General features: G+C 37.2%; 1 protein-coding gene across 7 annotated transcripts in view; it reads left to right on the top strand.

Annotated features, from left to right (window-relative positions):
- Positions 1–15872, top strand: part of PLEKHA1 (pleckstrin homology domain containing A1) — a 37754-nt gene extending 21882 nt beyond the window's left edge. For 3 of the 7 annotated variants that reach the window (XM_080401502.1, XM_080401503.1, XM_080401504.1), the window contains exons 6-13: positions 1919–2050; positions 3616–3759; positions 4738–4806; positions 7793–7857; positions 8707–8770; positions 9955–10072; positions 11159–11199; positions 13327–15872. In XM_080401502.1, coding sequence (XP_080257628.1) covers positions 1919–2050; positions 3616–3759; positions 4738–4806; positions 7793–7857; positions 8707–8770; positions 9955–10072; positions 11159–11199; positions 13327–13656 — 963 coding nt within the window. In that variant the 3' untranslated portion in view covers positions 13657–15872. Of the gene's footprint in view, positions 1–1918; positions 2051–3615; positions 3760–4737; positions 4807–7792; positions 7858–8706; positions 8771–9954; positions 10073–11158; positions 11230–13326 lie in introns of all 7 variants that reach the window. The other 4 variants (XM_080401506.1, XM_080401507.1, XM_080401508.1 and 1 more) reach the window with 4 other exon arrangements.
- Positions 15873–19009: the final 3137 nt, after the last annotated feature.

Below are 19009 nucleotides of genomic sequence, written 5' to 3'. Positions count from 1 at the left end.
ATCGTCGATAACTTTCTCGTTTTTAGGTTATCTAAGGATGCTTTCGTGAGTTGTTTGCGTTGTTTTAATGTAGCCTTTTCTTTGGAGTTATAAAACCATTACAACTACTAATAAATAAAAAAATTCCAGAAATGCAAAGCCTTCTTACTTGGGTTTTTCACAAGGAGGATGCACCACAGCCAGGCTTGAATTGTTTCCAGGTCAAGAAATAGAATGAATAAAAAATTTAATTGCATCAAATTAGAATCTAGTCTGGAAGCTTAGTCACATGTTTAACTTGCATTCTAAATGGCTGGTGAAGTCATTAGTATTTTTTTGTCTTTGAAGGAACAAGGCTTTGAACTGTTAATCTGTTCAGAGGTTATTTAGTATGGCTAATTATTTAATCAATGAAGATAATTCGGTTATTAATTTTCATATAAGCATTACTCACTGTAATGCTCCAAGATTCATTGCATTTTTTTAGTACTGAGTGCTGATAATTTCAAAATAACTCCGAACCTTTGCAGACCAGCACATTGTGTACCTGTTTGAGTACTGTTTGTACATTTGTATCAGGTGGTGGTTGTAGGTTTGGTCTGTAACATTTTAAGTAGGAGTTCTTGGCTCAAGCACTTACCCATAAAGCTTGTAGCGACAGGCCCCTTCTCTTGAAAGTCTGAGGCCCATGATCCGCATGCACTAGGCGAATGTCTTACCCTTCAGTGCCAGGCCTGTCTGTGACGGGGGTCACCTTTCACCTGTGCTAGCAAAGCTGGGCCTTGTGCAAGGCTGAGGGGAGGATGGAAGTGGGAGAATGAGCTTGACGCCGCAGCTGAGCAAGCTGCTGAGTGCCACCTTCGCTGGCCCAGGAGGAATTTGTGCTCTCGGGACTGTTTGCACTACTTTGCAAGCTGGTGTGGTTGTTTGTGTGTTGGTTTTTTTTAAAGTAAGCAGTCCTGGGCATAGGAACTAGGATCACAGCAAACTAGACAAAAACAAAACTACTTTATGGATGAGTTCAATTTCAAGTTTTGAATGTGCCATGGTCTTGGGTGGTAATTCAGTGTGTGAAGACAAATTTGCATGCCCCTTCTTTCTGAAGTAATTTGAATGTCCTATGTAAATATCCGATAGGTTGCTGATTAGGATATTTTTGGTGTGAGACCCTTGATCTCTTCTTGTTGAAGTCACTTCAAATTTACTGTATTAATATTAGAGGTAAAAGGAGATTATAAATGAAAATGTTTTAGGTAGCCAGTTAGTGCTGCTTTTTTTGTTTACTACTTGCACAAACTCAGAAATTTGAGTAAACATTTATTGAGGAAATTAAATTCCTGTGATGTTTTGATTGCTTCAGTTGCACATTTGAGAGAATTATCTAACAGTTAATGATGGTTAGAAATAGGTAGTTAGGGTCATTTTGGACAGAATTTAGCAATGTATGTAGGATTAATGGAGGCAGTAGGGAGTCTTCATGTCAAATATTGGAGTGTAAGTGCAAATTTCTGGTAAGGCATCCTATTTGACAGAAGTCTCAGTGTAGCCCTGTGTTTATGCTCTGCCTGTGCTAGCTCTACAGGTGCTGGGATGTCTCCAGTCTAAAGCGCTTACTACTAAAACTGAATCAAGTGAAAAGTAAAGAACCAGTTCTACACACTAGCAGTGTTTCTTGAAGACAAAGTATAGTGCTTATGGCAAAGCTGGGAATTGGCTTTTAGATTTCAAGACGCCTGGTGAAATGTCTTCATCGGCACCGGTTTTCTTTTGAGAACTGAAGCGTAGCCATTGCAACAAATGTGCGTGTAAGCTATGTCTAGCCTTTTACAATTAGAGATTATTGGTTAAATCCTGCTGAGGACAGAAATTCTGGAGTGATGATTAGGGCTTTTTTGGGGTCTTCATAAAACGTACATTAATTATCATATTCCACTTTCAGGTACCAAAGCAGTCTGATCCTCTCTGTCAAATGGATAATGCAAATCGTCAAGCTGAAAGCCCAGGTGGAAAGAAACAAGTCTCTTACAGGACAGAAATAGTTGGTGGTGTTCCTATCATTACACCTACCCAGGTAATACCCTTAAAACAAGTGGGCTGCTATTTGATAGAGGAAGCTTTGTTGTTTGACAGATGAGAAAACATGTATCACAATATAGCTGTCAGCCTCACGCCTTGCTCAGAGGACTTTACTTTGATATGTGCCTTTTATTAATACTGACTCGGGGTTTTTTTAGGATTTTATTCCCTTTATACAAGATTATAGAGAATTATAGTAGACTAAAGAATTACTTGAGTATCGATTGTTTGCTCACAGATGCTGGTTAGTATGCTGATAACATTTTTGTGTGTGTGTGAAATTGGTGTTAACAAAGCAAAGTTTGTGGTTCTTCAACTGCCTGAAAAACAGCTGTTTATATTTACACTGTGTTACTAGAGGTAGTGGGGGTGATAGCAGATTAAATTATTGCAGAAGGGACTTACGAAATGGTGTGTGTGGACAAATAAAATTCAGAGTGAAATTCGGTGTGTGGTGTAAGGGATTCTGGGAAAAACAATCCTGGTTTTTATAGAAAACACTAGATTGTGAAATAACCACTTCCTTCTGAGTGAGGAGTAAGAGTTACAGTCATACTATGAAAACATCATCTTACTGTTCAGTAACAGTAAAGGAAAAAACCCACAAATATTACGGGTTACTAGAAAAAGAATAAGGAGCAAAACAGAAAACATCTTTGTTGCTGTTTAAATCCTGTCAGACCTGTGTCCAGTTTTGTTCTCATCTTAAAAACTAGGACCAGAAAAGTTCAGAGAAAGGTTTCAGGGATGATTGGTCTATGTGGAATGATCTCCATGTGGGGAACAAAGGAACGCTCTTCCACGTACAAACGTAGTAACTAAAGGGGGATGTAGGGGCTCTACAGAATCACGATCCAGTATGAGACCTATGGGCTTTTAAACAAAGCTAATGGTGTAACTAGGGTGAAACAAAGGGGAAGGAGGAGCTCTTTCAGCGAGTAATAAAACATAAGGTACTTCTTGCCAAAAGATGGTATAGATGCAAGAAACTCCTGAATTTGAAAGACTGAACAAGCTTGTGGAAGAAGTACCTATGTAATGTTAAAGATATACACCTGTATCTGTTTCTGGCAGTTCCTTGAGCTGAAAAGAGTTACAGATTGGGTTAATATCCTGTAAATGTATGTATACAGCTGAACTGCATTTAAAAAGTTGGTGAATTCTAATGTATCTTACCATCCTAGAAATAGCTTTTTCTTTGCAGTAGCCACCTCTAGTGTTTTGCCCTTTAAAGTCACGAGTTGGCACTGAATGCGTGCACGTACCTTGGGTTTAGGTCTGCAGCATTCTTAATTGAGTGTCTGTCAATACTGTTTGAGAATACTCGGCACTTTCTTAGCTCAGTTTATAGACAGAGCTTGCAAGTACTCAACCAGAGCCCTGGGAGAGTCTCATTCTTTTTCTCTAGAAATCAGTTGAAGTATTTTCTCTTTTCAAACAAATTGGAAATGGATTTGTGAGCATGGGATGATACAATTGTTTCCTATTATAACTAGTATAGTTACTCTTTGACCTTTAAAAAAACCTGAGATTATTCTGAACTTTTCTACTTTTTTCTAGAAAGAAGAAATCAGTGAGTGCAGTGAAGGGGGTGACAGGAATTACTTGAAACGGTCACAAAGTCACCTTCCTTATTTTACTGCTAAGCATCCCCCAGATAATGCTATTATCAAAGCTGGCTACTGTGTAAAACAAGGAGCAGTGGTAAGTATTTGAGATCAGTGTGTTTCATAATCGACAACAAAGGTCCTAAGGTGGTAGTTCTACTTATCAAGTAGATGATTAAAAAAAAAAAAGACATAATTACCAGTAAATTTACCACTGCTGACAATATTAAGGCTGGCTAAAGATAAAACTTGTCTGCCAGTAGCATGTAAAATGTCTGTATTATACTACTTTTCATTACTTTCTTCAGTGTTACAGTGTTGGAGGTGTTTTGGAGAAGAAAAGTGTGTGCACAGAGACTTTCACATTATGGTTAGTGGACGCAGCTAGGAATTCTGTTGCACGATTACGTAGAGATACTCATTTTGCTTGCTAGAAGCATCTAAATTAAGACAGAAGTTCATGCATGCTTTTAAAATCACTGAAATGTGTAAAAAAGTTAGTTTTTCAGTTCAGAGGAAGAATGGTACAATTGTCAGACTAACACAAGTGCAACTATTCACATGACACCTTGCTAAAAAAGGAACAGATCTTTCAGATTAAGCAAGATGCACTTTGTGGGTTCTCAGACTCATTTTATCTTGGATTACGAAGGTTTTTTGTAACATTCTTTTTTTTTTTGTTAAAAATAAGCTAGAAACCTTTAATGTTGTGTCTTTTACCATTTCTTGCGGTGTGCTGATGAGTTGTTGCAGTTTCAGTAGAAATTGTTGAGGAAAAAAAATCTTATAATACAAAATAGTAGCTTCCAGAATTTTTAGGTTTTGCAGTTTTCAAAACCATAATTGGGCAGTGTCTTGTAGAATTATTTTGGAGGCGCTATATATATACACAACAGACCTATATATAAATGTATGTAATACATAAAATTTCTAAATATATAAACAAATGAATTATACAATATCACATATTAGAAACTAGACTTAAATATATGAATAATATAACATGTATGAGTACATGTAACAAGTGTTTTTTTAATATAAAATATATAAATACTGATTTCTTTTCCTTCAACAGATGAAGAACTGGAAGAGAAGATACTTTCAGTTAGATGAAAACACAATAGGCTATTTCAAGTCTGAACTGGTAAGTTTCCATTGTGTGTTATTTTCTAGTGCTAATTGCAAGAAAATCTGGAGAAATATGCCTGTATTTGAAAAATGTGCTGTGCTGCTCCTGCAGCTCTCAACTCTGTACTGTAATAACTTTTCATGATTAAGAAGAACAAAAAGATGAGCAGGGTGGCTGTTAACTCGGACTTCAGTCTTCTGTTCGGGAGCCTGTCTGTAGGGCACTGAAGAACAGCAATAGGCTATATTCTGCAATCGCTCTGATTTTTGTATTAGTATCCCACTTTGTACTTGCAAATGATCAGTTGTCTTGAAATAGCTGAACATTATGTGGAGAGACAAAGCTGTAACCTTGCAATTCTAACGTTAAAAATTATGGAGCATTTTATCACACAAATGATGGGTACTTCTTTCAACAGGGCAGCCAAGAGAGGCAAAGAGCTCTGCTGTTCAGAAGCAATGCTTACAGAATTTCGGTTTCATGATGTTTCTTCCTCACTCATCACTTTTCAACATTTTGAGCAAATGTTGAGCGCCTTCAGGCTTCATTTAAAAATGAAGTGGCTGGTACAGGAGACAGTCTGTTTTTCCTGAAAGGGAGTCCCACACTTACTAAACATGAGAAAATCTCTACCTAAGGAATGAAGCCTGTGTGTAGAGCTTTATAAATCATGGAAAATTGAGTTTACAGGCCAACTCTAAGAAGTGAAATGTCAGGAACCTGAATTTCAGGGTGTTTCTGAAGAGTACTTTTAATGAGGGAGTATACAGCATCAGCAGGAGTTTGATCTTGCATAATTATCTTTGTTAAACTGTCAGCATAACACAATTCTGACTCATTGTCTATAATAAGCCCTCTATTTTTATTTTAAAGTCTTGAGTGCAGATTGCTCACAAGTAAATTCTAACTCAGTGAAGAATTGTACTGTGTGAGAGTATACTAGGAAGATGGTAGAAATGCACAGACTTCTAGAGTTTCATCATGCTCCTTTCCAACTATTTTGAGCCTAGAACAGTGTCCTCTGTTCTTTAGGCTAATATCCCCTTGCTGCAGTGTGAGGAAGGTACTGGTTTGACCAGCAGCCAGACAACGGGGAAGTAGATCCTGCTTCACAATTTTTACTGAAATTAGGGGGGTTTTTTTCCGCTATGAGAGTCATCCTTCAGGGAGGTATGAATAGACATCAGGAAGCACTGAATAGACAGAGAATATAGTGTCTTCTCTTTGGACTACAGTGGTTAATCAAAGGATTCTATTGTTAGGAGACCTAATCAAGATAAGAATGTTTCATACAGTTTTTTAAACAATAAGGACCTGCCTTGTCTGAAACATGTTGGAGAGACATTTAATCTATAATGGAAAGAGTGAAGCTTTCATGGAGCGCAGCCCACCAAGAAGAAAACACCTGCAATGACTTAACCATACATCCTACAAACACAGAAAGGGCAGTGCTCTCTTCTGAGGATCTCAGGTGCTGAATTTCTTTCAGCAGCGTGTGTGATCTCAGTTTCCCTGATAATCTGTTCCTAATGAGAGTAATACAAAGACAGGAAAAGTTCAGTAGTGATTGTTTTTCATGCCTTTGTGGTTAAGAAGGCTGTGGGATGGAGGTCGTGTAGCATCAGGCTTCTGCTTCTGGAGCACTTCTTTCAATTGGACTTCAGTTCCCAATAGCTGCAATCTTCAGGCAGCTATGGCTTTTGCTTGAAGCTAGTTTGCCTTGACAGCCAGCCTGCTCACCAGTACTTCAGATGACTTACTGGATATTGAGGTGGAATTGTTTTGCATCTGTAGAAATAGATCTAAGTTCTCTGTTCTCAAAAATGTAAAAAAAAAAAAATGTTCGGGGGTGGTTTTAATTGAAAAAAATGTAGATCCTGGAGATTTTTTTTGTTGTGGTGATTTGGTACCGTGTGTCTTCCCCCCACAGTGATCTCCTTTTCAGTTTGAGGAAGAGCCCGTGTCAGCCTTCAGGTGAAGCATAGTGAAACCGAGGCAATATCAGATTAGGAAAATTACAGTTTCTGAGCTGAGATCTTCCCTGCAGCAGGTGTTACAGGAGGGGCAAAATAACTGAAAACACTGAGTTTTAAACTCCCTATGTTTGATCTCGTATAGAGACAAGTGATCTGATAACCATTCTCAGATGTCAGATTTTATATTTGGGTGGCATGTACTGTTTGTTATAACAACACTTGAGTATATGTATATAGTATATAGAGAGTGTAGGCAAAGTAGTCATTCCACAGCTGACAGTTTTTGTTTTGTCTATAAGCTGAAGCCAACTGAAGTCCATTGTAACATTGCTTAAAGAAAACACATTAGGAAGTAAAATAACTTGTATGTTTGTGTTTTACTGCAACAACCACAGGAAAAAATAGTATCTATGATGCTACATTGTTGGCAAAAGTGAAAGTATTTCTGTATGAATGTTCTCGCTTTTTCCTGTTGTGTAAAATTTTTACAGAATTGACGCTTATTTTGTTACAGTAACAGAATTTTTGTGTGCTTTAGGAATACTTTTTTACAGGTTGTGGTATGATTGATTTCTTTGGATTATTTTTGGTTGTAGTGAGTATAGGGTACAATTTTATTTAAAATCATTTCATGCAATACGATTAACGAGGCATCCTACAGCATTTCATAGCAAATGAATATAATCATAATTTTACTGAAATAAGCTGCTTGAGGCCAGATTCAGTTTTCTGATCAGGTTAGAAGAAGGGGACAAGGGGTGGTTATCTCCATTATGGTAAGATGAGTGAATGTTTTGGGGTGTTGTTCTTCTTGATTTGGCCTCCTTTTCATTGCAAGTTTCATGATTGGTTTAATTACTTACAAAAGCAAATTAAATTCTGGTTGACGCCACCTTTTGCATAAGCAACTGCCTTGAAAGTCTCATTTATGTACATCTGCTGCTGTCAACTGTCCTGACCCCTGACTTTCTGACTGTAATCTAGTTTAGATAGATTCTACTGAAATATTTTTGCCTTTTTTTCAGGAAAAGGAACCTCTCAGGGTTATACCACTTAAGGAGGTCCACAAAGTTCAGGAATGCAAACAAAGGTGAGGAGAGAAGCACTGATGTTGTTACATGGGCTGTAGTACACTGCTTTGTCATGGCTGGACTGCTGGCTGGAAACAGTGGAGAACTTTCTAATAACTCTGGTTTATGTATGTGATGTGATATCCTTTCTTTAAAGGACAGCAGGTAGCTTTGTGTGTAAAACTAGTTTTGAGGGTTCTGTATTGGTGTGTTTCAAACTTGTAACATTCAGTAGAATGTAAATGCATTGGACAAGGGTGGTTCAGGAATATCATGTAATCATGAGTTAGAGATGCATGGGTGCTGGCTGATTTGAGGCAGCGATTTTAGGAGTCTGTATTCTGCTCATACAATCTCTAAACCTTTAGAGAACATTACCTTATGTTACATGTCTGAACGTAGATGAGAATACTCTTCCTCCTGCTGCTTCCCTCCCACCAAATGGCAATCTACTAAGGAAATAATTGCTTTTTTAGTAGTTATGATGGATATTCAATTTCCTTTTTAGCAGGCTACTGTTTAGGACTACTACTTTGCAAAGACCTAACAAAATATAAATGTAAAATTTTACAGAAATTTGACTAGAACAGTTTTTAAACTTAACATATGCTTTAGAATGTTCCAACTAAAAATATATGTAGTAGCACACATACCACAAACTAAAGTGTCTTAGCAATAAAATGAGTAACAGATGCTGATTTTCTTTTCCTACTTTATTGGAGTTTTTTTTGTAAATATAGAGTGATAAAGAAATGCAAAGGTCTTCAGACAACAAATGCTCTGATTCTCTGCACATCCTAGAGTCTTTTTCAAATAGAGTAAGTGGGAAGGTTGTACTTGCTGTTGAAATATTTTTGTTTCATTTACAGTGATATAATGATGAGAGACAATCTCTTTGAAATTGTAACAACTTCTCGAACCTTTTATGTACAGGTAATTTCTCTTTTTAAACTTTGGGCAAAACCAAGAAACTACCATAGGCAAAGCAAAGAAGCACTGCTGGTTTGCTTTTAAAGTTGTATTTAACTATGCCATGATTTTCAGAGGGAATGTGGTCTTTGTATTTCAGAAATGTGCATATAAGAAATATTCCACGCAACAGCAAGTGTGATGTTGGTAGCATATGAAAATAATAAACCCTAATGTGCTTTTTATTGGGATGAACTCAATATAATAAATCTTTCATTTTGAAGTACTGAATTTTTATGTGTATTAATTGAATTCTCGGGTTCAACTTAGTTGCCACATTAAAATACCCACTAACAGCAACATTCAGATTTCGGTACAGATTTGGTAATGTGTATCCACATGCACTTACTCACTGCATCCTTACCATGTCACCTTCTAAATGTTTGGAACTAATAAAAATCAAAGACATGCTTTTCCTAGCTGTGTAGGAATGTGATGCTTATGGTACTGGAAGTAATCTTTGAGTTTCACATGTCAGATCAGAAAGGCCTATATAGTCTAATACAGGCAGTGATGCCAGATGTAGAGTTATGAGCTGTCCTGTAGCTGAACATAATTGACATGTTGGAGGTGTTTCTTGCTGGGTCGAAGTGCTGGCTTAAAGCTGCAACCTAATTAGGAGATGGCTTTAGCTTTTTATCTGTATTTATCCTGGGTATGTACACCCTTGGTATTCACTGTTAATCTTTTGCATCTTTGTTGGATTATTGTTCTAAGTAGATGTACAGCTGACCCCCGACAGTGACTTATTTTTGACTGCAACTCTTCAGTAAATACATCATAGAAGTGCAACAGTGACTGAAAAGTATAGAAGTTGTGTCATTGGCCAGAGTCTGCTAAGAGGGGTCAGCATATCTCCTGTAAGAATTTCTGTGGGTGCTTTAATTTTTTTGCTTGCTGGTAGTAAATATTTGAGTCTAGAGTATTCAAATAGTATAAAAATACTTCTTGCCTACTACTTTAAATAATGTACATGTAATAGTAAATTTGGAGTAAGATATTAAGAAATGCCTGAGTTAAGAAATGGAAGTCTCTGTGGCTTTAAATAACTAAAGCAGGTTAAGGCTCTCGTTTTAATGCAGGTGGTGAGGAGAACAGGAAAGTTGAGAGTTCATTATGTTAAATTTAATGCATATCATTTGATCCAGGCGGACAGTCCAGAAGACATGCACAGTTGGATAAAAGCAATTTCTGGGGCCATTGTAGCACAACGAGGACCTGGAAGATCAGCAGCTTCCGTATGTTATTCTGAACTTCAGAGAAAATGTGATTAGCTGACGTTCACTTGTGCACATGAAGTTCTAGTTGTTTTTTCCTTTTGCCTGTCCTCTATCCTGTCCTGTAGTAATGTGGCATCTTTGCATGAATTTTCATACAGACTGGCATTTTTAATGGAGCACTTGCCTTAGTCTTGCCTGTATGTAACTTTGTGCATTGTATTGTCTTGAACATGTAGATAATGCAAGTGCTAACTTAAAAAAAATTCTTCTAAGTTCAGTGTGATCTTTGTCACTACCACTAGTTTGGAAGTAAAATTGAAACTAATTCCTGTGAGGTGTTCCTGCTAATCGCTGAATGTTGCAATCAAATGGCAATATTCTAATTGGTTTTTAACAACTCACTGCTAAGTTGTCATTCTCCATTGTTCATAGTTTATTGTATATGCAGATAGAGATTCAAATTTAAAGTAACTTGTTTTAAGAGATCTCTGCTCGCATGAATTAGTTTTTGCTGTTGGAATTTTAGTGTGAACACCATCTAGCATTACTGAACTGAGGCACTGTGACAAATCTTAACATTTGTGGGGCCCTGTGGATACCAACATTTCATACATACTTGCATTTAAACTGTACTTGATGTTCAGTACAAAGTACAGTAACTTGTGAAAAGTAGTGAAGATTACTGCAGTGTCACAGTGTCTCCAAGTATGTACCTCCAGATTTAACAATTGGACTACTTCACAGTTCAGATGTTGCAAGCTGTGGTTTTAACTTTCTGGCTGTGGGATGTTTTGTAATAAGCTGAATATATCATTACCCCCATAATCTGAAATAATGTAAATCTGGCTTTTGACTACACGTTTGCATTGATACTGTATTTCTATTAACTCAATTAAGTTCTCAATTATTTTTTGCAGCTGGGAGCTGCTTCATGCTTTTAAATAGAACTTCTGTCATAAATTTTGTTTCTTTTGGGGGGAATGAAAATATACAGATATGCTTTTTTTTGTGTGTGTGGGGCTAATGGAGCGATCTAGCTATTAGTGTCTGCATCACTTCTTTCTTTTTCCCTCTCTTCTCTTCTTTCCCCAAGTATAGGTTACTCTAATCTTAGCTTTGCACTGTGTTCCAGATGCGGCAGGCCAGAAGGCTGTCGAATCCTTGTATACAGAGGTATACATCAAGAACTGGTGAATGCAGCACGTATGTGGGCTCTCATGTAAACTTGCCTTCTTAACAGAGGGCTAGGACTAAAGACTAATTTGCACTATAAAACCCTAAAAATAATGCTACCTGTTGTCATTACTATTACTGAAAACTAACTCATAAATTATGTCATTCACTTACAGGTTTTCACTATTTTTTCTTACTTTTAAAATAATTGGAAATTGGCAAAAACATGTATTTATACTTCAAAGCATAGTATATATTTAAACATAAGTTATGTGATGTAATTTAAATAGGAAAGTATTAAAACTAATTTGCATGAGAGTTCATATTTCCATTTACTTTACATTTTTTTGAAACTGCGCAAAAGCAAAATGAAATTTAAGCTACCCACAAACTAATACAGATGCGTGCACACAAAAAAATGCACGTTGTAACTCTAGTAATTGGAAGGATAATATTGTAGCCTGATTTGCATGGCTTGTAAGTCTCTGCATGAAATTATTAGTTCAAATGTAGAAGCATTGTAATGTATAATCAGTACACTGTTCAAAGCAGTACACCTTAGGAGTAATACAGCAGCATAGTCTCTTAACTGTGAAATTACAGTCAGTGTGGGTAGTAAAACCTGAGCATCCTTCAGTTCAATTTAGCAAAAAGATCTTGTTCTAATATCCCTTGCTTCTGTCCTATTTGTTGAACTAAAATTCTTAATGAGAAGAACAGTAGATAAATCACTGAATCATATGTTCTCCTAAAGCAGATGTTTTTCTTAAAGTGGAGTATCAAGTCAAGTATGAAATAAGCCAATGTAAATAAGGTGAAGTACTTCACTGAAAATGAATGCAAAACTGAATTCTGAAAAAGTTGCACAGCTCCCTCACACAATAATATTTATTGGTAAAAAATACAGTAGTGCGTGGCAGAATCCATTATAATACGCATTTATGAAGTCATGTCGTAGCATTCTAAAAGAAACTTGGAAAACTGCCGTGAAAAAAGTTTTTCATTGAGGTTCTATATTTGCATCTTGGACACACATCTGTGATGGTTTTTTGGCTAACAAACGTGCTTGAAAAGTGACTTGATTTGTGTACACGCACGGGTTTGCAGATTCCTGTAGTCCATGTACTAACCCTGGTGATGGCAGAAGTGGCAGCAGCTGCAGCTCCTAATGCATGCAGAGTGCAGTAGTCACTGCATCATCGCACGTCATTTTGACCATACCATTTAACACTGTATCCAGCGCTGTTACGGGTATCCCTAGGTATTTGAGACATCCTTACAGAACTGATAGCAACAGTCTAGAGCCTGAGGAATTTTTTATTCTGGAGCTATAGCTGTAGGTTAAGCAGAATACCCTAGGACACCTAAAATGGCACTCTGTGCTTATGCTTTAGACATCTAAATCATTCCTAGGTAGTTAGGGAACTTATTTCTATCAGAAAGTAAATACTGGAAGATTATTTTTCACTGTATCGGTCTGATAGTTATGTAAAGGTCAGAAGAATGGCAGTTAATAATAAACACAAAAAAAAGCTTGTCAATTTAAAGGAGCAGCTTGAAGATCAGCTTCTGTTCTAGGTCCATTAACTTTGGAAACTGTTACAGAGACTTGATAGCATAGAATAGTTATTATTTTTTGTTTGATCCCCATAATAAATAGGAGAGATTAGTAGTCTAAGAAAAGGGAACAGTAAAATGTGCATTACTTCAGGTACTCATAGCCTAAATCCTAATGTATATGAACATGTTTGAATACATTTCTCTTGGAAAGATGTCACTTTCAATGGCCTTTAAAGTGTGTATCTTCAAAGGGTTACTTATTAGTAAAATGAGAAGCTTCAATTTTCTGGACTATATTATAAAGTCTAAAGAGCTGCTGAGCTTGATTTGTGAAATTCAGTTTCTTCAAATAAAGAAACTGATGTTGCTGTCACATACTGCTGTAAGCTCACATTTAATAATACACCGCCTTGAGAAAACACCTGCCTTCTGCTGCTGTGGCTGATGCTTCACTTTGTGTATTTTCTGTCTTGATATTTTTTTTTTTCTGGAGAGTGAAATCTGAAACATGAAATCTTTCCAACAAGATGTCAATGACTTCATCTCACACATGCTCTTCTTTTCCAGGAGCATACAGAGTCTTCTTCCGAACCCAACCATGCTGTCCGTTCTGCCATCCCAGCCCCAGCCACCTCACATTCCACAGCCGCTCACGGCAGCCCTCTGGTCCCAAACCCTCACACCAAATACCCTGCCTTGGAGAAGCGAGGATTTCACGAATCTTTTACCAAGGCCAAGCCAGGGAGCTACAAGATCCAGGTTGTCGCTCCAAGAGAATCAGCTTCCAAAGTGACTGAATGGGGCCTCTCAGAACCCCAAAGTAAAAATGGCACTCAGGAACAGGATCCTGGTCTTGTGGATCTGGATGATGCAAGCCTTCCAGTTAGTGATGTGTAGCGATGGAAGTGTTTGGAGAATGATCCATTTGTTCGGTCCTCTAATTTCCTTGCTTGGACTTCTAACCAAAGAAAATTATAGGAAATGAGAACAAAAAACCGGAACACTGATTTTTTTTTTATATATATGTATGTGTGTGTTTCTGTGCACACATGTGTATATATAATGTCTTTGTATATTGCCTTTCAGCTGAGGGTCAGAAATAGGCCTTAGGCATTTTCTCAAAGCCTGATAGTAATTCACTTACTTGGGAAGGGCCAAACTGCACAATTTAAAAGAAAAAACCCCCACAAAAAAAACAAAAGACAAAAGCAAAGAAGTACTTGCTGCAAGTAAGCAAGGTACCAGCAACTTTTCATTCCTAATCTGGCAAATTTACTACTAAATTTACAACTGATGCTATATTGCGGAGAACTTACTGCCAACAGATGCGATTATTTGCAAATGTGATTATTTAATTTCATTTTGAACTACAGTAAGATTTTAGGCATAGCTGAGAATTGTTTCTCTCCATGACTCTCAGATACCAGGAAATGCACAAAATGTTTCTTCTGTTCTTTAGGATCAACAGTGTCAACTGATTTGTTAGCAGAACATGAATTCTGAACTCCCTTGGTATTCTAATTATGGTGCTGTAAAATTTCCACTAAAATAGTCCTTTGAATAGTCAGCCTATTTTTGATGCACTCCTAAAGGTGGGTTATAACTTTTTGCACATTTGGATTTTAATGGACTGCATGTAATGGTGTTTTGGAGGGGGGAGAAGAGAAATTTGGCTTCTGAATTTGGACGCTTTAGATCTTCTGAACTGAGTGTAGAGTTTTTATTGTGTTACATTAGGCTTTGCAGCAATTATTTTTCTTAGATGTCCAAATGTATTGTTAAATTACTGTTTTGAGAATGGTTTCCTTACCAGTGCTTTGTGAACAGTTCTTGTTTCTGTATGAATTAGTGGAAAACCTCCTCATTTTGTCATTATTGGTACTGAACTGTTCATAGTCATGCAGTTGTGGCCTATAACTTTGGTGCACTAATAATCTTAAGTGCCTGTGTTTTTTCTCACATTGTTGAAACACTTCTGGGTTAGTTGTGTACACAAACCATTCTTAATGGTTTTGACCGTTGGCTTGGAGTTGCTCTGAATTAGCATAGTTTGAAACAGCTATGTAAAATAGAAAACTTATGCTAGGGATACCAGTGTTCTGGTAGCGCACCCACTAGCTGTGCAATATATGTGTTTTTTTAAAAAAAAGAGTATTTGTTGTTTGTGTACACTGTTATGGGGCTTCAGTGATGCAAATGAAAAGAACCTGTACATTTCAAGTATTGGATTAGATTGTGTAATTTTCATCATTTTTGAGAAATACTTGCTTTAATCAAACCCCCACAAATATCTCGTGCTGCTGCTTATTGTGATTCAGATTGTCCAGTTTCGTGATACTTTCGTCTACTAGAACCTAAGATACATATCGTAGAAGTCCATCTTCTCTCCAACTTCCAAACTGACTTCCTGCTTGAGAGATACGGATGGCTTTACCACAATAATTTGTTGATCCAAGGATAGAATGATTGGTGTCATGTAAGAGTGAAATACAATTTCAAAACCTTAAATTGTATCAGCACCTTCATGTTTTTTATCCATAAGCTAACTAACCACAGTCTTAAGGCAGTGGTGTCTGTAAATTACTGGTTTTGTTTGACTCTTTAGATATATGTGAAAACTAGCACAGAATTGGAAGTTACTGTAAATGTCTGTACTAGTATTGTAGGTTTTAACTTCTATAAAGATAAAACAATAGCTCTTCAAAGGCTTATTTTTTCACAAGTACATTCTGTGTGGAAGGCACTTCGCATTGAAATATTTTTACTGTAGTCTAACATCTGAAATCACTTGCTCTGGTACAGCTTTCACACTGCATGTTCATTTTATTATATTTTGGTATTGGCAATTTTACACATTGGGTGGAGGTAAAGCAGCTCCATTATGGGACTTGTAAAAAGGCGGGGCGGGGGGGTGGGGGAGGAGAAAAAAGAAAAAAGTAAAGAACTACTGTTGTAGTTCAGTAGCATAGGGAAATATTTGTGGTTGGTAATTGTCAGGGTCTCCTATTTATCAGTACTTTTATAAATCTATGAAAAATGTTAAATTATTTTAGAAACAGTGCTGTAAATATGTCACATTTAAATTGTCAATAAATCAGTTTGGATAACTTAAAGTAACATCTGACTGAGTTTCCTTGCACTGTATTAAATATTTTTTCAGAACAATATGTTCCTTTTTAGCATGTAAGAGCTCAGATTCTTTTATCTAGCTAGAAAATCTTTTTAATTCTTCAAATCTGGTCAGGCTGTGTAGTTAAAGAAATTGAACAGAATGAGATGTTTTTCTTTTGCTGTTCCAAGTTTTTTGTGGAATTTTTACATGTTACGCAAAGGGAATTGATCAGGTTTCTTTTCCATCCATGGAAGGGAAGAAATGATATGTAGTAATGTCAAGTTAACCATTTGGAAACAGTCAGGCACAATCTGAAAGAGGGGAAAAAAAGAACCCCAGGAGAACAAAATGTAACATGCGAGGTTTTTTGGGTTTGTCATTGCATTAAGGATTGCAAAATCAAAAATGCTTTTCTGAAATAACAGCATGTATATGACATCTGGAAGCACCTCGCTGTCTGTACAGTAGACAGTCTGACCCAGTCATACTTGGGCGACTGCATTTCTCAAGTCTGTTTTTCCCTTTTAAGTGCCACACTTCATAGGTCTTGTCTCAACAGCATGCTAGCTTCAGATAAAGAATGGTAATTGAATAAAAGATTTTATCTAGGCTGTATACAGTTACCCAAATTCCAGTTTGACTGTGACATCTTCTGTGACTTAATTGTTTCAGGTATGTACACATCTGCAGTTACACTAGTTGGGGGCAACGGCACACACATTTTGATACATTTTACTCTAACATATGATTTCTAGAGGAGTCACTGCACTGAGCGCCTTGAAGCTTCCATTTTAACCGGTTACGTCACTACCAGAGTTGGCATGAAACGTGTATGTAATTGTACCGCTGGTAGCCCGTCTCAGTTCACAGTAGGCGTTTTCAGCCTTGTCGTAGCATCACGAAGTTCCAAAAGCAGCTTGACTGCAGCAGTATGGAGTTACGCTTCGGTAAGGTCCTTAGTACACCATGTTAGATACTGACCCATGATCAGCTATAGAGTTTATTCTTCCTAGCAATAACTGCCAGAATGAAATGAAATTACTGGTTGCAACTCAAACTCCTTTAAAGGAGCCGACAATACGATTTCTAGTTCACCTGGCTTATCACGTGCATCTCTGCTGTTTAGCTTTCAACTTTTTTATCCTCTTATTTTTGTAAAAAATCTTAGTTATCTTTCACAGCCTGTTGTGACCTGAACCATGGTCACTGAAATGACTTGGCTATCCTTATTACGTGCTGTCTTGCGTGTTTCAGTTTGCTGTGTCCTTGCTGTTGCCCCTTACTGAAGAAGGAACTGATTTTTTTTCTTTATGGTTATAGATGTAAACCCACTGTGTTACAATAAGAAGTTTGCAGAAATGGTAACAGCTAAATCTGCAATCCATGTGCCTGCAGGTAACTGCCAAAGGGTAATGGTCTGACATGCAGCTTATGAACTGGCATATCCTTTAACCTCATGGGATGATGGGCTGTCAGCACCATCTAGAGGTCGCACTCTAACTTTAAAAATTACTCCAATTCAGGCATTTACTTTTAAAGTATATTTGAGTCTTAAGAAATCAATCTTGAAACTCCATTTAAGTCAAGTCACTGGAGTACTCGGAAGTTGGTTGTGTGTTTTGGTTTGTTTTTTAAAAAAACCCTCTTGCTCCGTGTAAGCTTTGAATAGCAATGACAGCAAATTGATGGAAGAGAAAACATCCCTTTCTCCCGGTTGCTTTTGCTTACAATACAGCTTTACTCTCAAGGAAGCTATGATGCTATAGGAAAAGAGTGAATAATTTGTTAACTTGTCCAGTGAATAATGAAAGTGTGAGGTTTCTTGTGATACTGCTGACTGTGGAAAGCAATTACAGGCAATTGGAGGATAGTAAAAAATAGTTGAAACAGAAGAAATTGAAGAACTGGCACTCTGTAGTATGAAAAAGCAGATTCTCCAAAGTAGCAAAACCCAAGCTGCAACACTACTGAAATATATCGATGTTAAAGAACTGTGATAAGCCAACACAAGAGAAACATTGCTAAGAGCTAGGTAGTAATTCAGTCCCCTAAGAGTAGCCTTTTAAAAAAAAACAAAAACACATACATATGTATCGTAGGTGTTTGTATAAAATGTGCAGGCTCAAAACAATTATTGCTTGAATGACATGCATATATCTAGCACCATAAAGCAGTAACTTTCTGTACGAAGAGGTCTTGAGCTGGGCTAGTTGACTGTCAATTACTGCAGTTTAAAATTTCAGGATGGTACCTGGGAAACTGGCTGTCTACAGCAATGCTGCTGGTCAGAAGGGCCTTTAAAATATCTCATCTGAGTACAGTCTCGGCAGCCATGGGACTGGAAAGGAAGCATCTCTGCTGCACCTGGTAGGCAAAGTAATGTGACAAAAGACACAGTTTGGAGGTAGACCAGAGTTAATCACAGCTGCAGACTGAAGGAGGGGACCTAACCAGTTTGCACCTTCATTCTTTAGTAACTGAGCTGCTACTTTAATAACTTTGCTTTTTGACTCCAAGGCTTTGCAATTACATATTCAGAAGTCAAAACACTATACAGAAATGAGTTAAAAGTGCATGTGGCATCATAGAGTATCTCCTATCCTAAAAATGTCTGTATTAGTAGAAAATGTTGATATTCAAAGGCAGACCGTTTAGGCTTTGTAAGAAGTTTATATTTTCAATGGATGGAGAAATTAAGGAGCACACCAAAAAGGTGCACCCTGAAGATGTGGGACAAATATCACTGTTCTTATGAAGACTCCGTGTTAATTTGAGGTGGGAGAGAGGGAAGAAATGAAAGGAGGGGAAATTAGGACAGGGCACTTTTAGTCTAATGGTTAAAATAATTAAAAAAAAAAAAGCCCTCTGTACTATATGTAGTTGTACCTTTTATCAGTTTTATTTAATGTCTTAATGTTGCAGCACAACCCATGTAACTATTTGATGCTCCAAGCCGGTAAGTTGCTAAAGTACTTCTGAGATCTTCCACTGAAGTAATGAAGGCAACTCTATGAAAGTTAAGCATGCGTCCTCTGTAACTGCATCACGTCCACATGTCTGCCTTGGGTTTTCACTTCGGTTTTTCTGTGCAGCCTCTCTGAGAAAAAAGAAACTAATACTCATTTGTAAAGGTACTAT

The sequence above is a fragment of the Falco punctatus genome (genome assembly GCF_963210335.1).
Source record: "Falco punctatus genome assembly, chromosome: 9".
In the NCBI taxonomy this organism is placed as follows: domain Eukaryota; kingdom Metazoa; phylum Chordata; class Aves; order Falconiformes; family Falconidae; genus Falco; species Falco punctatus.
Note: the sequence above shows the minus strand (reverse complement) of the source record. Positions and strands in the feature narration are given on the sequence as shown.